The 22,451-nt window shown below is 32.6% G+C and overlaps 3 protein-coding genes across 3 annotated transcripts in view; 1 reads left to right on the plus strand and 2 right to left on the minus strand.

The window, feature by feature from the left end:
- Positions 1–22,451, minus strand: part of LOC144849819 (aspartate aminotransferase, mitochondrial-like) — a 234,676-nt gene that overhangs the window by 14,486 nt on the left and 197,739 nt on the right. The gene's annotated exons all lie outside the window — the stretch shown is intronic.
- LOC144851131 (uncharacterized) lies at positions 872–9,157 on the minus strand. Its single transcript, XM_078708673.1, has 8 exons — positions 9,023–9,157; positions 7,481–7,609; positions 6,533–6,740; positions 6,061–6,256; positions 4,895–4,943; positions 2,358–2,563; positions 2,007–2,133; positions 872–1,601 (listed from the first exon to the last, which is right to left on the minus strand). The coding sequence occupies exons 1-8, from the start codon at positions 9,059–9,061 to the stop codon at positions 1,269–1,271; spliced, it is 1,287 nt and encodes a 428-aa protein (XP_078564799.1). The 5' UTR covers positions 9,062–9,157; the 3' UTR covers positions 872–1,268.
- LOC144849809 (Y+L amino acid transporter 2-like) overlaps positions 11,168–22,451 on the plus strand; it is a 32,726-nt gene continuing 21,442 nt past the window's right edge. Inside the window, exons 1-2 of the mRNA XM_078706881.1 lie at positions 11,168–11,251; positions 12,795–13,377. Coding sequence (XP_078563007.1) covers positions 12,828–13,377 — 550 coding nt within the window. The 5' untranslated portion in view covers positions 11,168–11,251; positions 12,795–12,827. The remainder of the gene's footprint in view (positions 11,252–12,794; positions 13,378–22,451) is intronic.

Here is a 22,451-nt window from a genome sequence, read left to right on the forward strand (position 1 = left end):
CCTGTCATAGGACAACATTTTAGGCATGCTAGGTTTACCACTACTATGATCTGTCTATTGGTTAGTTGGTTGTTATGGCAGCTTACAATGAAGAGTAAAGTCCTTTCTTTTCTCGTTGGCCTTTAGCAGTCTAAAAACTACATTCCAAAACCATTTTTAAATTATAGCGATATATCTATAATTTCTGGTTCAATGTTATACAAATAATGAATGTTTATCAGTTGGATGGTGAGAATTTTTTATGAGTAATACAAAACATTCATTACTTGTTTTATAACACGACTACTTTTATTCAATTTATCCATCGTAAATAATTGACAAATGCTAGGCCATTAAGAAAGGCAGTGCTCTAAACTTCAAACGCAGAATAGAACAGATAAACGGTGCGCACAAGTTGATTTTCAAACATGATCATCGTGTCAAAAATCCTAAAAATGTTTACAAAAAGTTAAATGCGCATTAATTATCACCATCAGATATCACTTTTTCATTAAGTAGGGTTAAATTCCAAATGAAATGCAATGTTTATTAACCAATCAAATTGCAAGAACACAATTAGGTGTGATAAACTATAATATCTCTATTGGTTCATATCGATTGGGATCTCCACCTCTTTTGGGAAAGTGACTCAGAAAAGTATTTTAAACCCATTTTAAATTTTTCATCAGCACACACCCTACCATCTCTTGATGCTGTTTGCTATCACCTCTATGGTTTTTCCAACAAGAATATTTCTTTGCAGTGTGATTAAATAAGCTAACAAACAACTGGTTTTGTTTTAATGAAATTAAGTATTTTATTTTCTTTTTATACAAAATGCAAGTTAAGTTTTTAATTAATATAATGATTACTTAAAAACATACTTGTATACTTAAAAAGAAAATTATTATTATTGCACCTTTTAATATCAATTTGTTTCTTCATTAAAAAAAATTCTATAATACAATTGTGTTTGTAATTAAAGCAGAAAACAATGTTTATTTTTAATAATCTGCTATAATTAGCAAAAAAAAAATCCACTAGGCTTGGTTATTCACTAATTTGACCAAACAAGCAACAGTTCAGATAATACGATGCTTGTGATTGGTCAAATTGCTTGTGTTTTATGTTCTTGCATTTGCACCTTAATGTGGACCTAACTTTGTAATAATATCTTCTTATTATGAGTTGTGAGATTAAACAATAACATGATTGTTTAAGAGCCGGCCAAGAATTCACATCATGAAAATTGCAAAATTTAAGGCAGCCCTGGCAAGTGGAACACCAATTCAGTCAGCCGGGCCACCAGCATTCCCTATCACGTTATCCTCGCTAATAAGCAGCTCCATTGGATCAAACGGTTTTATTGGTCGTCGATGCGTGCAATATTTTCTATAATACATCATCTCGTGACTTTCATCGTTCTCATCACTGTCACTCTGCGTTTTCATCTCATTAAACTCGTCTGGTCGCACCATGTCCATCATGGCGTATCGCCATGTCCAATCTTGTGCAATTCTGTTGAACTCTTCACGATTGTTTTCATATAAGGCACCTATCGTGGGTTCCATGCAAACTTTTGTAAAAGGATCCGTAAGCAATGACTGCACACTAATAAGCACCTAAAAAGTAAAAGATAATAATTTTTGGAATATTCAACGAAAGATTGAAACTCTGTTCTGTTGGTCTCTTTTTACTACGTGGCCCTAAAAGCTTGTTAGCATATTTTCCACCAAGCCTATCTATTGTTTACAAAAAATGCCAATGCCTAAAGCTCTGTCTTCACTATCATACTAGTTTGACAAAAAAGTGTGATGTGACCAAATATGGTAGTATGCCATCGTGACCATTGGGCACATCATATTTTTTTTGTCACATCAAGGTTGATAGTGTAGACAGAGCCTTGGATCGATTTCACCCTTACATGTTTGCCCATGCTTTCGTAATTCTCCACTTTTCCAAGTTAAGACCTTTTATACAGTTAGCTATCAGTTATTTTCAGATAAAAAATAGTACCACAGTAATACCTTTGTTATTGTCAATGCTAAACTCCAGTTATGATGTAAAGAGTCGATGCCAACATCACCATGGCAACTGATGTTTGGATGAAAGATCTTGGTCATAAAATGCACAATTGGTGGTTTAATAGGATAACTGGAAAAAATCATAAAATAAAGTAGTACAAAGTACAAAGTTTGGTAGAAAGATATTAGATAAAACATATTTTTCCAACTTATCAAATCACATGAAATAACAATTGATGTGTTATTTATTTCAGTAATTAAATTTGCCTTCTTTCTCAAAATTTTTTCAAATTAAAATGGAAACTAACTTGAGTATGATTGGTTAAAAATGCTTTAATTTGAGAAATCTAATACCTGCTAGCTAGCTGCAAGTGTAAATAGAAAATACCGCCCTCATATGGGCTGTCTGGTGGACCTATAATTGACGCCTGCCAGTGGATGCAATTCTTTGTCAACGGGACAGCTAAAACCCCTTCTGGTGGATCCATTCTGATGTTTTTCATTTCTGTTTTTAATCGTCTTGCTCGCCATGATTGGATTCCACCATTATTTGTACGATTCTAAAAAAAGAGTTCATATATTATTAATTAATTAAAGACATTATCTTAGGTATGGGTTAAAAAACTGTGCCATATTAAAGGCCCATTTCCACTAGGACGATAACGATCGTCGATAAACAGAAAAACATACATTTTTCTAACATAAAGCAAAAAAAGGTTTTCGTTCTAGAACTATATGATAATCATTTATGCTGTCTTTGATAACAATAATATTTTTAAAAACCCAATACAAACAATAAAATTGTTGTATTGTCATGTTAATATAGTTTTTACAATCATGACTTCATTTTATTGGACGTGTGAAAACATCATTTTCATCAAAGGTAGCATAGATGATCATCCTATAGTTATAGGATGAAAACTTGTCAGATTTTTTTTTTATGTATGAAAAATGCATCTTTATCTGTTTATCGTCGATTGTTATCGTCCTAGTGTAAATGGGCCTTTATGGTCCAGTATTTTTATTTATGGACCAGTCTTGCACTGAAAAAGGTCACCCAGTATATGGGGTATGATTAGTTTATCTATCTTTACATTGTCTTACCAGTAGCATGTTGGAAGGTTTTCATTGGCCGCCTAGTTTACGTTGTCTATAAAATGACTGATGTGAAAACACTAAAAGTATTCTGTACTTGATGAATTGTTATGAGTTGGTTGAATGGAAAGAATGAAAGATTCTTTCCATTTCAACAAATACAAAACTTTCATTATTTGGCAACACCCCTACTGTATCAACAGTTATTAGTAAACTATACTAGGGCACCATACAAAAGACCAATAATAATACTACTTTAATACCTAAATCAAAAGAGCCATACAAAAGTCGACGGTCAGATTGTTGCCATGGAACTAAGACACCAAACTTTAAATGAGTAATAATATTCATGACTACTATAATAGTCGCACAGCAATCTAAAAAAGTTTCAGCAATACAGTATATCTTTACATTGTCTTACCAGTAGTAGTTGTTGATTAACAACTCCCTGGTTGTACAATGAGATTTTACAACTTATATTATATAAGTGTACTTTATAAGTGTATTTTAATGCCAGGCCTTTTATGGATAAGAAAATTCAAGAATGGTATATAGACCTAACTTATCAGCAAAATTTATCACTACCTGCATATTATACATGATTTTTATATGTTGATTACACGGCATTATGTATCACTTCCATATGTGCGTTGTTTTTGTTTTATTGGGTGTAGATACTTTATTTATGTTAAATATGTACTGTACTGTATGTGAGAATTGAGGCTTTTAGTAAACACAAATTATATGAAATTAGACCCCATGACAAAGGTTCCTATCGGGTCTATCTATACTGTATGTGTAATATAAAGGCATAGTGATAAAATGCTGTGGGTGTCTGGCTGGATCTCAATGGAGATACAAATACAATTAATAAGCAATAGAGTACATTAAACAATAAATTAAAAGAGCCTGAAAGAAATTGCAGAGCTTTTGGGTGGCACTAACCCTTCCTTAGGGCAAGTTAGTTTACAGTACTTGGAGACGAGTAAGAATAAAGGTAGACATGAGCTGACTGAGTGGATTGAAATATACAGTAAGCAATTATAACAAAGGATAGGCAACAGGTTGGTGAAATGAGTAGAAAACAATGAAGATCTTGGGAGATATAAACAATATAAGATACAGTATAAGATACGTTTAGTTCCACTTACAGTATTTCAAGGTAAATGTAATATGACTGGTACTGTATGGTATAAATAAATGAAGGTTGTTGTTTACCAAATATACGTAATAGACCAGTATGCTACCAGCTAAAATAGTCATGTTGTATGCTTATCAGTAGAATTTCAGGTAATTATTTCTTATAGGCAACTCATAAAAGTGTTTTGTTTTAAGCATTGAGACAGCTAGTTGTTATGCTTGTAATGTGATGTAATTCTACTGCAATCACTAAACTTGTTCCTATTTTAAACCTATTTATGCAATTATTTAGGAAGTTTCTTAGGGTTTATTATACACACTGTCTATTGCAGTTCTCCATTGAAATTGCAGTTAAAATTGTTGACATAATCCATAACATTTTTATTTTTTTGGATGCACAGGGCTTCTCAGGATTTACATGTGTATTTCTATTTGTTTATTGAAGTACAAAACATAGTAATTTAATAAAACTAATATAATTGTATAAAACACAAGTGTAATTTGCCAGATACTGAAAAGTATGTGTTTCCCCTAACATACCCAGTTATGAGTTACAAGAAGTATACAAAAAGTACAAAGAAAAGGTCTGATAAAATGATTGTTTTACATTTCAATTTATACCTTATTTATTTATCAAAATCAAACAAATGATTTACCTCTATATTAATCTGCTCAATACATTTCCTACAAGGCACTGTTTCTAATCTGAAAATATAAAAGTGTTGTTTTTTATCCAGTCAATCACTTTTTTTACAACTATGTGGGTACTTTGACTTTAACTGTGTTCACAAGCACTAGAGTTAAACGAGCATAGACAACTTTAAACCTGTTTGTGCAATTATTTAGGAAGCTATTTTATCATACACACTCTTTATTGTGGTGTATATAGTAATAATCCCATCAATCTAGGCCACTTTTTTACAACTATGTGGTGTTTTTACTGTGTAAACGAGCATAGAAAAGAGAGCATCCATACAATCTCCGAGTTACATCTGACATAAGTGGTTCGTGTGATCAGTAATATAACTTAATGTTTTCACTTATAAAAAGACAAAATAAATGGTTAAATTCAACCAAAACCCAATTGACTTCAGATTTTTCAGGTAAATAATTTTTTTTCCAATCAAATATTTTATCAAAGTCTAGGTGACATCAAAATGACATATTCAGCAACGAAATTAAAAAAAAACTATTTTTTCAGGGGAACAACATATCTTTAACAAGTTTTGGTTGTGGAAACTCTGTCTAAACATTATCTTTATGCCCTAATTGGTAACAGTTATAGCATGGACCTGGTCCATGGTTATAGGCACCATGGTTATAGGCACCAGTAAGGAGACAAGACATGAGAAGTACCTCTTATTTAAAGGACAACTTGACCGAGGACCATATTTTAACAACGTATTAGGGATGTACATATGACTTCAGAACCATTGCGAGATTAAGGATTTTGCTGCATGCACTCGCCGTACAGCCATCGCCGTAAATTTGGTCATGATTTTTCTGGCAAAGTCTGGCAAATCGTGAAAAATTTCTAGTAAACACACTTTGTAAATAAATCATAAAAAATATAAATCATAAAAAATATAAATGATTTTTTTTATTGTTTCTTTTGCTTATCTGGACTCATTAAGTAGATTTTGCGATGCACCTGTGACGTCACGGCAATTTACGGCAACGGCTGTATGGCGAGCGCATGCGGCGATATCCTTAATCTCGCGATGGTTCTGAAATCATGTACATTCCTAATACGTTGTTAAAATATGGTCCTCGGTCAAGTTGTCCTTTAATTAAAACAAAATTATTACTGGCAACCACTTACAGTTTTGTAAAGCATGTTTTCCAACATTTCACTTGGTATTGTGGTTTGAAGAGTGGCCATCTTCTGTGTACAGCCTCTTCCCATTCAATACAGTCCATACTGTGATGGTCTGAAGCAACCTGCTGCCATCGTTGGCACACCAGTGGCACCACTGCCATTGTCAGGTCATCAAGGTAAGAGAAGATCTTCTCAAGAACTGAAAATATATAGAATTGGTTTTTTTTATTTTCCAATAGTAACTACATCTATATAATCAAATATAATCAATAAAATAATAACTGTAAAGAAATATTGTTTTTTTAAATGTTTATTATACAATAGCGGGAAGGCATGCCTAGTAGACCAGCACTGTACTGTATAATTACATGATGCATAATTAACCAATCAAATGATAATGAAATAAAAGGATAAACGTGGTGGTGTGAAAAAAAAAGAGAAATGGCAATATGTTTAGAGTATACTGTAAACTCACCTTCATTTGGCAAATTTTCTACAATACCATTCTCAATGACATCATTATGCTGCTTGTACAGTGACAATGCTGTTATGCGGTCTGATAGCTCACCGGTCAAAGGTGACAAGATAATTTTTTGCCGACTTTTGATTAATTTCTTGCGTTTAAACATGTAGTCTGTGGGTTCTTCGGTCCCAGAGTCTTCTCCATCACTTGATGACTCAGGCTGTCGAAAATGATTTCATGGAAAACTTTGAAATTGGTGGTATTTTAGGACAAAGAGAAGTGCAAGAAGTTTAAAAAATATTGCGCATTAAATGGAACAATAATCTTTGGTTTGAAAAAAATTTAGTTAGTCTGGATAATCTTTCTCATAAAAACTGTTTATTATTTATTATAAAAAAATTTATTATTCTTTAACAAACTTTAGGACTCAAGGTAAATTTCAGTCACCAAATCGGAAATGCTTATGGATAAGGCTATCGGCATGAAAATGAATATAATATAATAAAATAATTTTTAATTTTCTATTGGCATGGTCAATTGTATCAATAGTCAATGTTTGGGATAGAGGGTTGACCATTAATAGTTTGATCCCTTGTTTTCTATTGACACAGTTGACTGTGCACCTAGTTCTGTCTGAGGGTACAAGGAACTACCTGTAGGTACATGGTTGATTGATTGTTTCAATAGAAAACTTTGCATATTATGTCTACAGTAAAACAAACAATTAGTGTTGCTAGTCTTTTGAGTGTTGGATACCTGGTTAAGAAATGATGATCATGATTATGAGGATGTTCCCACATGGTTTGTGGACTGTACCATTTATGGAGTGGGTAAGCTATGCACAAAATGAATAGTTGACTGTGCCATTTATTGTTTTTACAGCTACCCACTTATATACTGTAGGTAAATAGAAAAGATAATGCAGCATCTGCTGATGATATTGACTGTAATGGTACATACCCCTGTTATTGTAATACATGGAGGCTCATCAACTTGTAATGGAGGATATAGGAATGCGTGGCAAGTGGAACATACTGGCTCCTTGTAGTTGATACCATAAAAACCTCCACAATGAATACAAGAATTTGGCTGTAAATAATCAAATAAAAAATATATATAAATGTTTTTATTATTAAAGGCCTATACCCAGTGTTCCTCAACAATAATTGCGATAATCAACTCCTGTACAGATCCAGGAGTGCATAATGAAAAAAAAAAATCCATCAAAACCCCCTGGATCATCTGCCCCTGGTATTAAGACCAGATTTAATATGATCACTTATTATTTATAGCTCTGGGCTCTAATATTACTATAGATGGGTCTTACTTTTTAAAAAATAAATTATAGTTTCTCATTTTTATCATATTTAATATTTGAGTTTTGAATTTTATTAAATTTGGAAATTTTATCACAATTTTTATATTTATAGTAGTTTTTTATTATACATTTTTTTATGATAATGTATTTTTCGTGGGCCTAGAGTCAGAACTGTCTATGTCCAAAACTGACGTTTTGAGAAAAAGAGGTTTCAAAGTTTAATTATGTCTTACAAATCAAAAAATCTAGGCTAAACAATAATACTCAAGAATTATGTTACTAATACTCAGTCAAAGTTGATGTTTGGGCCTCATACTCGTTCTTCCCTTGGGTGGGCCAAAAATGGCCAAAAATCATCAAAAATGGACATAACCAGTTCTGGTCGAGAAAAAAAATAACACAATGGACATAATCAAAGTCAGACATAGTACTATTTTGGTAATTTAAATCACAAAAATTCACCAAAGAAGTGAGAAACAACTTGAAAATGATAATACGGAAGAGACAGCATGGAAACCACCGCTGCATACAGGAATCCAATGTAAAAGATATGTCTATGTCCTAAAAAAATTTTAAAAAATCATGCCAGAACTGACCATGTCCCAACATAGACAGTTCTGGCATAAATCAAAATCATATATATGGACATAGACTTAATTTACTTTGTCTAACGCCCCCTATTTTGAAGGGAGTGGACCTGGTCACTTCTGGCAGAGAAAGTATATCCAAGAACATAACTCATAGAGGGTCTAACTCATTTTTGCTCAAATTGGACATAGACAGTTTTGGCACTAAGCCCACGTTTTGCACTGTTTGTATTATATTGTCGAGGGCCCCCAATTATCAGCTTTTGGCATTTAAATGGATGGGCTACCCTCATGAAACATGGTTCAATAAAAAATAGTATAATTAATAATCATAAATAATCATAGAGATAATAATGTCACACAATAATATGGTAGGAAATTCTTTTTTTTTTATTGATGTAGCATGATATGCTCATTCGGTAGTAGGCCGACTGATCATTCCCTGCTACTGCAGCACAGCAACAAGAGCGTTGATTTCGTCGAGTTTACTGTCTGAATTTTAGTATTATAATTATATAATCCTGTCTGTACAGGCCTAGCATTACATTCAGAATTGCATCTAAAATAATTGTCAAATACGTAACTTTTCGAACCCACCTTATCCCATATATCTTCAACGTATTCTGAAATGCTCATTTTAGTTATATAGTGGCAGTTGGTCTGAGATTTTTGTGAGAAAACAGTATGAAATTAATTGTAAATGGTCGCGGTTTATCCCAACTTTGTTGTTTTTGTTTGGGATTTTCCTAAATACCGCCCTCTATTTTTCTTGTAAGAAGAAGAAAGTGGTGGTTTGGAATTGTGGGGGGAGGTGGTTGGTCATTTTTTTGAAAGAGGAAAAAAGTCAAACGTTGGACTACTACAGCAGTAGGCTATATTTTTTTTTAGTTCAAAACAATAACAATTATGTTTTTTAAATTCATATGATAGTGATTCAATCGACGGGTGTATATTATAATTCTGATGATGAGCTCTGACTCTACTGGTTATCGGAAATTTATTTGTTTAAACACCTAAAAAAACAGCAAAACAATTCGCCAAATGCGGCTCGGTTTAGCAAATAATAAACAGACAAACGACGAACCATTGATAAAAGTAGGCCTACTTATTTTCATGGACGAACTTAACTTTCCTTAACAATCCAACTCTCGGGGTTTGTTATATTCTGTAAAGTGTCCGATGAATTATTAAAAAATTTGCAGCCAGTCTGATCAAACCTGCTAGAGGCCTCTCCTATTGAGACCCTCAAGATGATTACCGTAAATCTTCTAATAACCCTGGGGGTGTTATTCTTTGATTTTTTAAGGTGGGTTACTACTAGAAGGTAGGTTACTATTAGAGTAGTGGGTTACTATATTACTAATCTTAAATTAGGCACCTGAAAATAGTAACCCACGCCCCAACTTTTCCGGTCAGCAACTCATAGCAAAATAATAAAACAGTAGGCTACGAATATGCAAATTTGGTTGAACTCTAACTTTATTTTATAAACTCAAAAACACTCAATCCTCCTCCACTCCCGAGATCAACATGCATTATCGCTATGTCACTACTTGTGGCCGAAAACAAATCGAAAAAATATTGATTGATGAACTGTCAATGGTTGTTTTAAAATACAGTATCCTTATTTTGAACTAAAACTTGAACAATAATCGAGGCATACTAAGTTGGAGAATACAAATAAGGATCATCGACCTATTGCCTATTTTAAGGAATAAATCGTGTTAAAAGGCAACAAAAATGTTGATTTTAGTGTCATTTTTTAATAGTTTTTGTGACTCAATAGTAACCCCCATGGTTATTATTGGAGTATTATTATGGTTACTTATAATGTGGGTTATTATTAGAAGGGGGGGGGGGGTTACTATTAGAAGATTTACGGTATGTACAACTAGAAAACGCTCACTGATGAATAGTCTTAGTCTATGTATGTATGCAGTACTTAGTAGCAGAATATACCATGGACAAATGGCTACCAGCTCCTTGTTTCTGCTGCCCTATATTTAGATCACGATCACCTTTTTTTAAATATATAATGTATTGATTAATATTCTTTGAATACTAACGACGATAGCATTATTGACATAGGGAACCAAATATAAATAGACCAATAACACAAACGCAGATAATATTACTACGTTGTGTCAACAACCACTGCAGCCATTCATAATTTGTCGGCGTCGCCGCGGCGTGAATAGCCACGTGGTCTGGTGGTTTATGCATGGCTTATCGATCGGACATGTTCGTATTTGGATATTTATTTTTTCGTTAATGATGCAATAGGGCCTATAATAATAACATTGTTTCGAGCATAGGCCTGTTGGAGAATATGTAGACTATACTAATACTATAATGATACACTATACCATAAGTATAAGATATTACAACATGATGAAACACTAACATGGCCTAATGTAAGCCTACGTGAATAGAATAATTTTAAATGCAATTGGCGCATTACGAACAATACTGTAATAATAAAAACGTTAATCAATACATTCTTGACATTTTATTTATATTTTAAATCTATAGGGACGTTATCACCATGCATACATTGACACGATACAATTTGGAAGTTGTTGTACACAAAATTGATTGGTTGTCAATAAATAAAGATTAGCCAATCCGCGCTCTATGATGATGCAATCAGTAATCTTATCCAATAGGATAATAGATACACAATTTACACTATACGCATGCGTACGTGTCAATAATAACAACAACATTTTCATTGATGAACATCTTTTTGATCGTGTGGTGGATAGAAGCACATGTTTTTATAATTTTCTGAATTACTATTTTGAAAAAGCACAGAGCACTCTGGAGGTAAATATTTCATTGTAATTATTCTGTAATTTTCTGTCCGGTTAAATATTAAATACAGTATCTGCTTCTAGAATTGAAAGGGAGAATAAATTTGTGCGTACGACGTACTTGAACTTGACGTCATACGGACGAGACTCTATCGCGGCAGTTGAATGGGATTAAGAAAGAGTGAATATGTTTGCTTAGGCGGCCGGCCTAAACATATGGTATTTTATTGTTTGGTTTTAGACACCCATTTTAACTTAACCTTAATTATAAATGTTTTTAATGAGATGTACTTTAGATATTCGGTGATTCCTTTCTTTAGGTGCGAGTTTTAAAAATGTTTTGCCTCTGTTTTTTGGTTTTATTGAAATTACAACCAAAAAATGCCTAGGGCAGGCCTAGGCATATAGGCCTACCTAGGATAGTCCTCCAGTAATTCTAGCCTCCTAGTTAAATACATATTACAAATATAAAATACATATAGTTAGGCCTTTAATATAGCCTTATAAATAGAATAATGAAAAAAATAATAATTTTTTTTTTTCTCTTTTGTGGCGTTAACCACTATTTTATTCATTTCATTCTCAAATGATCAATACAATGATTTTACACTTCATCCAAATATATATTCCCTTGTTATTCTGTTCTGTTATTTTCTTGTACTTTCTTTTATCTTTAGTACGAATAATAATTATTATTAATTAATTTTTTAACAATAAACAGTTCAATATTAGTCAATACTTTTGGTTAATAACATCAACAATAATTGAACATTATTTTATAATAATATTAATAAACCCTAATAATAATATTATTTGTAAAACTATTAAGTAATATTAAAATGTTCGTATGCAGTCTATGTTATTGTTGTCAGTGATTGTGAATATGCTTTCCTATCTTTACTACATTGCTAGTAGAGCTACTGTAGGCCTATGTGGGTTTGATTTTCTAAAATATTGTATCACAAACTCTTCTTTTCTTTTATTTACCCATAAATATAACTTATAAACATTGTAAAATACAAAAAATAATGCCAATGTGTGATACAGTATGTACAGATACAGATCTTTTATTACAAGTCATACTGTACGTGTACAAACCAAAATAGTACAGTATGAAATTTGTCTTCTTGTTGCGAAAAAGAATACACTCAATTAGTAGAAAAAATTTACAACACTTCAACACACAAAATTCCAAAAACTTTTCCAACAATGAAAATTCTAATTATCTTATCTAGGTTTGTTTTATTAAATACACTGACTGCTGAAGGTAGAAAGGAATTCCTAAATCGAGTTGTTTTAATACGCATCATTCTTAATCTACTACCAGACTTATATTAACTATAAACTCTCATGCAAGGGATGCGTATCATCAGCGATAATAGATTTAACTTTCTTATTTACAAGATCATTGCACATGTTTTCTAAGGGGTTTAAGTTTACGTTGAAGATTTTGCTAGCTGTCTTCAAAATACAAGATTTACCTTATGGTGATGGGTCAGAATAGTATGTATACATTATTATTTAATTGTAATTGCCGTTAATTCTTTCTTTTTTAGGGTATATTCAAGTTTTAAGTAATAAAATCAAAGATGGCGGACAATACAGAAACAAAAGTAATTCAGCCCGGTAAAGGTGAGGGCGACAACCAACCTGCTGCCGTACCAAACCCAGAGAAAGCACCACTTCCCGACGATGTTCCGAACGGAGTCCCCGCATCAAAAGACAAAATCAAACTTGAACCAACCATGTCTCTCCTGAACGGCGTCACAATCATCGTCGGAATCATTATCGGATCTGGTATTTTCATTTCTCCGCAAGTCGTCTTGTCAAATACCGGATCAGTCGGGTTGTCGCTTTTGGTGTGGACATTTTGTGGGGTGTTCTCTTTGGTAGGAGCTTTGTGCTATGGCGAACTCGGAACCGCTATTCAGATGTCTGGTGGAGACTATGCATACTTCTTGCTTGCGTTTGGTCAACTGCCAGCCTTCCTCTTACTGTGGGTGACTATCCTGATCATACGCCCTACTGCTCAAGCGATTGTGGCCATCACCTTTGGACAATATCTGTTGGAACCATTCTTCGGAAGTCATTGTGAAACACCTGAAAGTGTTGTTCGATTACTGGCAGCACTTTGCATTTGTAAGTATAAATCAAATTACTTTTAATAATAATATCATTGAAATCCTTCAGAACTCCTCCAGGAATCAACAGTGTCTCCTTAATAAGTTAGGGATGGCCCCTAAATAGACGTTAACTATAAAACATATTTCTCCTTGTTCTTTTCATGGAAAAGTCCCCTTTGGTGTCCCCTGAATAGGAGCAGTCCTACTGTATTAATAAAAAAATTGTATAAATATAAATAAAATAATTGAATGAAAAACACCTAGGCAACTGGAGCTGAAGTTTTGTTGCCTACAGACAGAGTACAAATTGACAGATTTTAGGGAGCTTTTGCTTTGCGCCGACTAAGGACCAACAACCATCAGGTCCACTCGGGTCTAATCTCATCCCCTACTTTATGTTTGATTTCACAAATAAAAACTAGGCATATTCCCAGGTATAGTCCCAGTGTTAACTTTTAGTCTGGATGTAGGCCTGCCTCTCTCTAGCCAGTTCATGACTTTTACAAGAAAGTACCAATCATTTTTTTTCTTCAACCAGGGTTTCCTCGGGTATAGTCCCACCACCCAAAGTCAGCCCGATTTCGTGTTCTAGGGGCGGGTGTGATTAAACCAGAGGATTTACAGTAATTATTTTTAGCCATGGTTGCTGGTTGATATTCAGATAATTGCGTTGATTGATGATAATGATGTACATTTTGTGGAACCTTGTGGTATTATAACAATACTGAAATTACTGGACAGATACAGTAGTATTGCAGTTAATAGTATTTACCATTACATTATTTTTATCTACTGTAGTTAACTGTTCATAAATTTATACTATACGTTACTTTGTACTTTTGCTGGTTGGAAACGATGAATGAGTGAATTAATTCCCATCCCACTCATTTTTTTAAATATAAATTATTTACTGCGTTATTTGATGAACCACGTTTTCCGTTCCAATACCAGCATTATACTGGTTTTATTTGGGTGGAGTTATTGAATGTACTGTACACAGTTTAAAATTAGCTACAGTACCCCCTGTGGGGTATTGCTAAACTGCGCAAACTGCGCAAACACTGCGCAAACAACAAAAAAAGCTGCGCAAACCTCCTTCAAAACAATTATTATTGATTAGATAACAACTAGAACTATATAGGGAGATAATTTATGAGAAAAAAAAATTGAAATTCCTTTAAGTTTGCCTTTTTTTTGGTTAAAAACTTCAATTTTTGGGAAAATTACTGATTTCACAGCGCAAACAACAAAAAAAGCTGCGCAAACCTCCTTTAAATCAATTAATATTGATTAGATAACAACTAGACCTATATAGGGAGACAATTTATGGGGAAAAAAATTTGAAATTCCTTTAAGTTTGCCTTTTTTTGGGTGAAAAACTTCAATTTTTGGGAAAATTACTGATTTCACAGCGCAAACCCCCAAAAAAAGCTGCGCAAACCTCCTTCAAACCAATTAATATTTATTAGAACACAACTAGAACTATATAGGGAGACATTTTATGGGGAAAAAAATTGAAATTGCTGTAAGTTTGCCTTTTTTTGGGTGAAAAACAGAAAATTACAGATTTAAACAGATTTACTGTAAAGGTTTGCGCAACTGCGCAAACCCCCAAAAAAGCTGCGCAAACCTCCTTCAAGTCAATTAATATTGATTAGATAACAACTAGAACTATATAGGGAGACAATTTATGGGAAAAAGAATTTGAAATTCCTTTAAGTTTGCCTTTTTTTGGGTGAAAAACTTCAATTTTTGGGAAAATTACTGATTTCACAGCGCAAACAACAAAAAAAGCTGCGCAAACCTCCTTCAAACAATTAATATTGATTAAAGCACAACTAGACCTATATAGGGAGACAATTTATGAGGAAAAAAATTTGAAATTGCTGTAAGTTTCTTCTTTTTTTTGGGTTAAACACTTCAATTTTTGGGAAAATTACAGATTTCACAGATTTAAAGGTTTGCGCAAACCCCAAAAAAGCTGCGCAAACCTCCTTCAAATCAATTAATATTGATTAGATAACAACTAGAACTATATAGGGAGACAATTTATGGAAAAACAATTTGAAATTCCTTTAAGTTTGCCTTTTTTTTGGGTTAAAAACTTCAATTTTTGTTGTTTGCGCTGTGAAATCAGTAATTTTCCCAAAAATTGAAGTTTTTCACCCAAAAAAAGGCAAACTTAGAGGAATTTCAAATTTTTTTCTCATAAATTGTCTCCCTATATAGTTCTAGTTGTGTTCTATCAATATTAATTGTTATGAAGGAGGTTTGCGCAGATTTTTTTGTTGTTAATTGCGCTGTGAAATCAGTAATTTTCCCCAAAATTGAAGTTTTTAACCCAAAAAAAGGCAAACTTAAAGGAATTTCAAATTTTTTTCCCCATAAATTGTCTCCCTATATAGGTCTAGTTGTGTTTTAATCAATATTAATTGATTTAAAGGAGGTTTGCGCAGCTTTTTTTGTTGTTTGCGCTGTGAAATCAGTAATTTTCCCAAAAATTGAAGTTTTTCACCCAAAAAAAGGCAAACTTAAAGGAATTTCAATTTTTTCCCCATAAATTGTCTCCCTATATAGGTCTAGCTGTGTTTTAATCAATATTAATTGTTTTGAAGGAGGTTTGCGCAGCTTTTTTTGTTGTTTGCGCTGTGAAATCAGTAATTTTCCCAAAAATTGAAGTTTTTCACCCAAAAAAAGGCAAACTTAGAGGAATTTCAAATTTTTTTTCTCATAAATTGTCTCCCTATATAGTTCCAGTTGTGTTCTAATCAATAATAATTGTTTTGAAGGAGGTTTGCGCAGCTTTTTTTGTTGTTTGCGCAGTGTTTGCGCAGTTTGCGCAGTGTTTGCGCAGTTTGCGCAGTTTAGCAATACCCCCTTCTGTGGGGCCTGTTTCTATTGAGCAGGAATTTTCATTTTATAAATGGGTTTTCTTTGACCATACAAAAAAGAACTGATCTTAATCACCAAGAATAGCTTTTTTAAAGCGGTTGTGTAGCAGAATTGATCAGATAATACCAGTGGTGTGTGTTGTTTTTTTTTTAATTGGGGCCGCGGTGCAGACAACCTGGTTCGTACTCTTAAATTATGTAGCGAGCCTAGCACTATCGACATCTGCAATAGGATTTACACACAGAGTGCTGTTATGCTGCGCATTTTTTGCACTCCAGTGCATGATATTGAAAAAATAAAGAGCGAACACATGACTATATCCTTGAACCCATGTTATAATAATTATTAACGCATTATCATGGTCTCTGAATGGCACAAACCAAGACTACTCTCTGGATAATGTTGTTTACAGAACCAACCATGAACAATTACCAAATGAGAAACGGGTTTTATTTTGATTTAAAATTATAAAATAAATCAAATAGATTCATGCCCTTAATTAACCAATTAAAACTCAATAACAGTTTTTGGCAAATAATTAAAATTATTGTTATGTCAATGTTGAGTAAATATTCTTGTTTATGGATCTTATCATCAAGATGCTTCTTATGATAGCACGTGGCCTTTAGGATATGGTAGCACGTGGCCTTTAGGATATGGAAATCCGTTATGGAGAGAAATGTGGTGAAATAGTAAGTTCAACATGCACTTGCTCCTGTAGTGATTCCTCCCCTTTGTTCAAGTTCCCTGGAGCTCTAAGGTCAAGGCTAAACCTACTTCCAGTCTTGTAACAATAGAACATGATGTAAGTCCCGCCAGTAGCTGTGTTATCCCAAAAGTCCAGAATTTAGATACAAAGCCTTTTAGTGAAATTTCATTAAAATACTGTAAGCCGTATTGTGTGGCGATTATAAACCTGATTAATTTGGTATGGCTTGTGTAAAGTTCCATTTTATTTCTTAAGTCAATTGGATTAATTAGAATTTGAGAGATTTGAAAACTTTAATTTATTTGACTCATTGAGTTTAATGAATATTTGGTTCTGTACAGGTACATTATTTATAAGATTTAGGTAGAAACTGTAAATAATCAACATTATTGCTATTGCACCTTATTAATTATTTGCATAATGATGGTAACAGTACTATTCTAAGAAAAGAACTTTAAAACAAATCTTTTAATTTTTAAGAATGTTGTTTTTGTGCGGCTGAAGAAACAGGTCTTTAAAGTTTGGATGACATTTTTGGGTGTTGTACTGTTCAGTGTTAGTATGATCAACATTCTGATGTGATGTTTTGATCTACTGTATAAACTTCTTAAATTAATATAATCATTGGATAGATGGCTCTTTGCCAAATTGTCTATAACCTACCATTGGGCCTGGCAGGTTGCCCAATATGAAAGCCTGATGTACTATTATTAATATTTTATCTGTTTATCTGCATTGAAGACATGATTTACATATTTTCATTCCATCTTTTTTTAGCACCTCATTCCATTCAACTTATTGTTTGTCTCTATCAACACAACACACATGTTTACTATTTATAGGCCTGCTCATTGTTATTTCATATCCTACATTATTATACTATCTTAACAATGAATTATATTATATCAGGGATGTCACCAGCTTTTTGGAGTGCCGGTCGGCAAATCCCCCGGGGGGGGGGTGTTACCCCCGGGGGTGTCGTTATTTTAGCAAAACATAATGAATTATGAAAATAAATAACAAAAAATTGCGTCAGGTCTAGGCCTAACCTTGTACCACCGGGGAGTCGCCGTTATTATTCGCGAAAACAAAAAAACGCTTACGAAATGAATAGCAATTATAGATCGCGTCAGGCCTAGCCTTGTGGACACTACGACCACTAGGCCTAGCCAAGGCTTAGATAGATGCCCCAAAATCTGAATTCCACAAAAACAGGCGCTTCCTTATTTAGGCCTAACCCCTAATCAAATACTGTAGATAAATTATTAGCCTAGACCTTACTACTTGTTGCTCGATATAATAATAAATATGTGTTCTTTTGCGCAAGAGTTTTTTAGCGTATTCGTGAATTCCGGATTTGTTGTTTCACAACTGTGCGGCAAGCATGTAGTGCATGGACGGCGGCAAGAACAGACACGTGTTTATGGGTTAACTGAAGTTCAGCAACCTGAAGTTATCCAGGGACGTCAATACTTACCGTGCGCGCAAGCGAATCACAATTAGCTAGAAGTTCATTGATTATTATGTGTACCATGCTCGGCGATCATAAACGAACGAACTTGCCCGGTCTCACTGAACCATGCACATGTTTTTTTATTTTTTTTAGTAGTTCGTAGAGTACAAAAATGTAAAACTAGTAACATAATATAATTAAAGCAGGGTGACAAAACATTCAGCAATTAAAAATTATTTTGTTTGGGTCTATCATGGAACTATAGTTCCATGGGTCTATGTAGTTGTATATTTTTAATTACTGCGTACTTGTTTGTATTTTTAATCTGTGCAAAATAAAACGCTTGAATGGTCGCTATGTGAACTTTAAACTTGTACACTGTGCTGTGTTGCACGTTGTTCGCCATGACTCACAAGCTGTAACAATGAATACCAGGGTAGGGTAGGCCTGGTATTGTGTTACAAATAAAGTAACGTACGTAACCACGGAAACATTTGCTGTAGTCTTTTGTCTTATCTATATGAGGCTAGCTTGTCTGTAATTAACGATGTGCTAGGTAAAATGTTTTAGTACGAATTTTAGTTAGGCCTAGGCCTAATATAAATATCGTAATGATTAATAAATAATAGTGGTGGTCGGCAGCCTGTGAATCCTGGTCGGAAATTTTGAGTGCTGGACGGGGCCGACCAGCGCCGACCAGCGTGGTGACATCCCTGTTATATAGGTTGATTATACAGCAAATTAAAATAGTTTTATTTTGGAACATATCCAAAGTATAAAAAGGTGATATTATGTAAATTTTGTACATTTTCCACAGAAATTAAATAAATAAGATGTAGAGTTGCACAATACATTTAAACTATGATGTTTTTCATCATACAGTAAGTAGTCTACTGTACTTGACTTTGCTGGAAAATCTAAATAAAAAGATTTTTCTGTTAGAAAATGTGAGTGTTTACAGAGCTCTCCTCACCTTGCTATGTATAATAACAACTAATTTTAGTAGAAGAAAAATGCCGTAGTAGATTTCAGTTGTTTGTACGCCTAATAATAATAACACTAACAGCCATTCTGTGCATTTGCACATGTTTCTGATTGTTCATAGAATGATTGATACTGTGTGTTAATTATCCACAAATTTTGTGGAGAAAATAAGGGTATTAATTCATTTCATTATTTATTCAGTCTATTTCAGATATACTGTTAATATATACATATAAAAAAAATGAAATTGGGGAGACCAGGTCAACCTTGTGAACTTAATTAATCACTGTAGTTGAGCAAGTTGACCAAATTCAATTATTTTATACAAGAGGGCTACCTTTATATAGTACTAGTAGTTGTAAAAATATGTTGAAACAGGGTCTCCAGACAAAAATACTGATAACAATGCATACGGTGGTGATTTATTTGAGAATGGTCATTATCCATTAATTCTAGATCTCATACTACTGATACTATTCATAACTTGTATTAAACCAGACTATCAGCACAATAGGCCTACAATAGCTGCATTTTTTGTTGGTTTTTATAATGTCGCATAAAATCCACTCGCATTGTTGATTGGCAATGAAATTAATGAACTATCTATTTTACAGTTTGTTTGAACTTCATTGTCTTTTTGATTTTATTGTTATAGTTGTTTTGATTGGCTATTTGCTTTTGATTTCTTTATAATAATCTGATTGGTCCTTGATACTCTATAGAAAGTCTATATGATTTGTTTAGTTGATAGACTGGTTTCAATTGATACTATCAGCAATTTACATTGAACTTCAATCTACTAAATTACTGGTTTCAGTATCAACATTAAATTTCATACTTCTGTACTTTGAAGATACAAAATAAATGTTTATGAATATGGTGAGAAATATTTGAAAGATTGTTCTATTTACAAAGCGGAGCCAAGTAAAATTAAATTAAATTCATTTTTTTCAAAATCAACATATATCAAAATACAGTATACTGTATCTTGTATATTATAAAATGTGAGGAGACAGGAAACAGGAGTGTTGGCATGTATAATACTAAACTAAAATGTAATAAAACAAGGAATATAAATTGGAATGAATATTTTTTTTACAGTTATGTATATATTCCAAGTTCATGATTTTTCAATAAATTTCTGAAATAAATAATAATTTTTGAATCATTAAAAACTGAGTGTTAAATGAAAACATTTAGCGCACATGTGACTAAAGTACAGTAATATAGTAACACAACGAAAACAACACAAAAGGTCAAAGCAGTTGTTACTATCAAATTCCATGAATTCATTAATCTAAAATGTACAGCAACATTCTGTGTGTATCAGGCTGCTAGGTTGCTAGTAGAACACATGTTGAGATTAAATATTGCGGCAACCCATGCTCATTTTTCTATGATTGCATCACTTTGGTTTCGTCTAGCACTACACGTGGTAGAAGTTCTACTATACAATTTCTTGTTTGTACAGTAAAAGTGAAATGATTACAGTACTGTACAACAACTAGACAATAGATTAAAAAAAAATTAAGCCTAAAAAGTGTTTAAACTATTTGTCCAAAATTTAAGGTTGATTTTGTTTTTGAAAATTAAGATTTAAGAATAATAAAAATTATAATTATTTAATAAATTTTAAATTATATATTTGTAATAAAACCACGCTTTCCATAACTTTCCATATTGTTTTTGAATATTAGTAAGAACATACCTGTAAAATTGCATTCTCAATACAATTGTACTGATTCCTTCGAATGAAAAAAGAAATTTAAAATAATTATGCTGTTCTAAAGACCTTATAATAGTAATTTATAAATATGTTTTAATTTTAAATCCGAGTATTAAGAGTTTAAAGATAAAATAAAAAATGTCCAATAATTTAAAATGCAGTAAGTAGTTAGTAAGCATTTAATCGAGCTATATAGAGTTTTTCTTTTATTTAGTACTACTAGTACGTATCAAGCTTTTATTGCAGCTAAATATGAATTTATAAAATCTGCCAACAGTTGTTTGTGCAATTTTAAATTAAAAATACTAAATTCTGTACAAATTATCGACTATTTATTAAAACCATATTTTCTTAAATGATGTTTTTGCATTTCGTGATTCACATAACAATGAAATTAATCTGTTTCTAATTAGAAATTTCAATAGTCAATAATTAAAGATGCTTTGAGCTGTAGTATTTCCCTATTTTGAATTTGATCTAGCTGCTCGCTGTCACATAGTTTTTGATTAAAAATGGCAAATAAGCATACTGTACTGTAGTAGGTATAATTGCTTGTTGTGAACGTCTGCTCAGATGCTTCCGGATTTGTTGAGAATAGAGGAGATCATGTCATAATTGTTCCATGCTGCAATCGATGCGCGTAGCTGCGTGGTGCATTGTGAAAACGAAACATTTACCCGACGGTAACAAAACCTTTGAATTTATATCCAATTATTAAAAATGATTTGTTAGCAATCACTGATTTTGTTGTTTTCCATTCTGAGATATTTCCATTCTGTTTTACTTGGCCTGTCACCAATAGGTGAATGTAGACTGTGTTTATTTAAACCTCGTTCACATTAACAAACCGTTAAACATAAAGACATTTTACTTTTCATGACTCTAAATTTCCGTAATCTATAATAAGATCAATTGATTAAAGGCTTGTTACTTTTTTACTAAGCCCTGTGGAAAATATTGAAAAAATCTTTTATTGTAAAATACTGAATTTTATTTAATTATTATTTTTACATTTTTTTAGTAGATTTAAAAAGTGGACAAAATATAAATTTAAACAGCCTGTGTACAAACAATAAAAAAACATGAAATTATACATATTCTATAGACTATAGTATTAAATTTTGAGAAAAATATATTAATATTTTAATTACAGTAAGTATATAATAAATATAGATAAATGATTATAATATAATAAAAATAATAAGCAAATATTAATAAATATATTTTTTAGTTTTAAATCCACGATACAGTACAGTAGGCCTACTGATGTTTAAAAAAAACATATTTTTTGTACACAGTGATTATCATAAATCAATATGAATCGTA

Source organism: Antedon bifida, chromosome 8 (assembly GCF_963402885.1).
Source record: "Antedon bifida chromosome 8, ecAntBifi1.1, whole genome shotgun sequence".
NCBI classification, from domain to species: Eukaryota; Metazoa; Echinodermata; class Crinoidea; order Comatulida; family Antedonidae; genus Antedon; species Antedon bifida.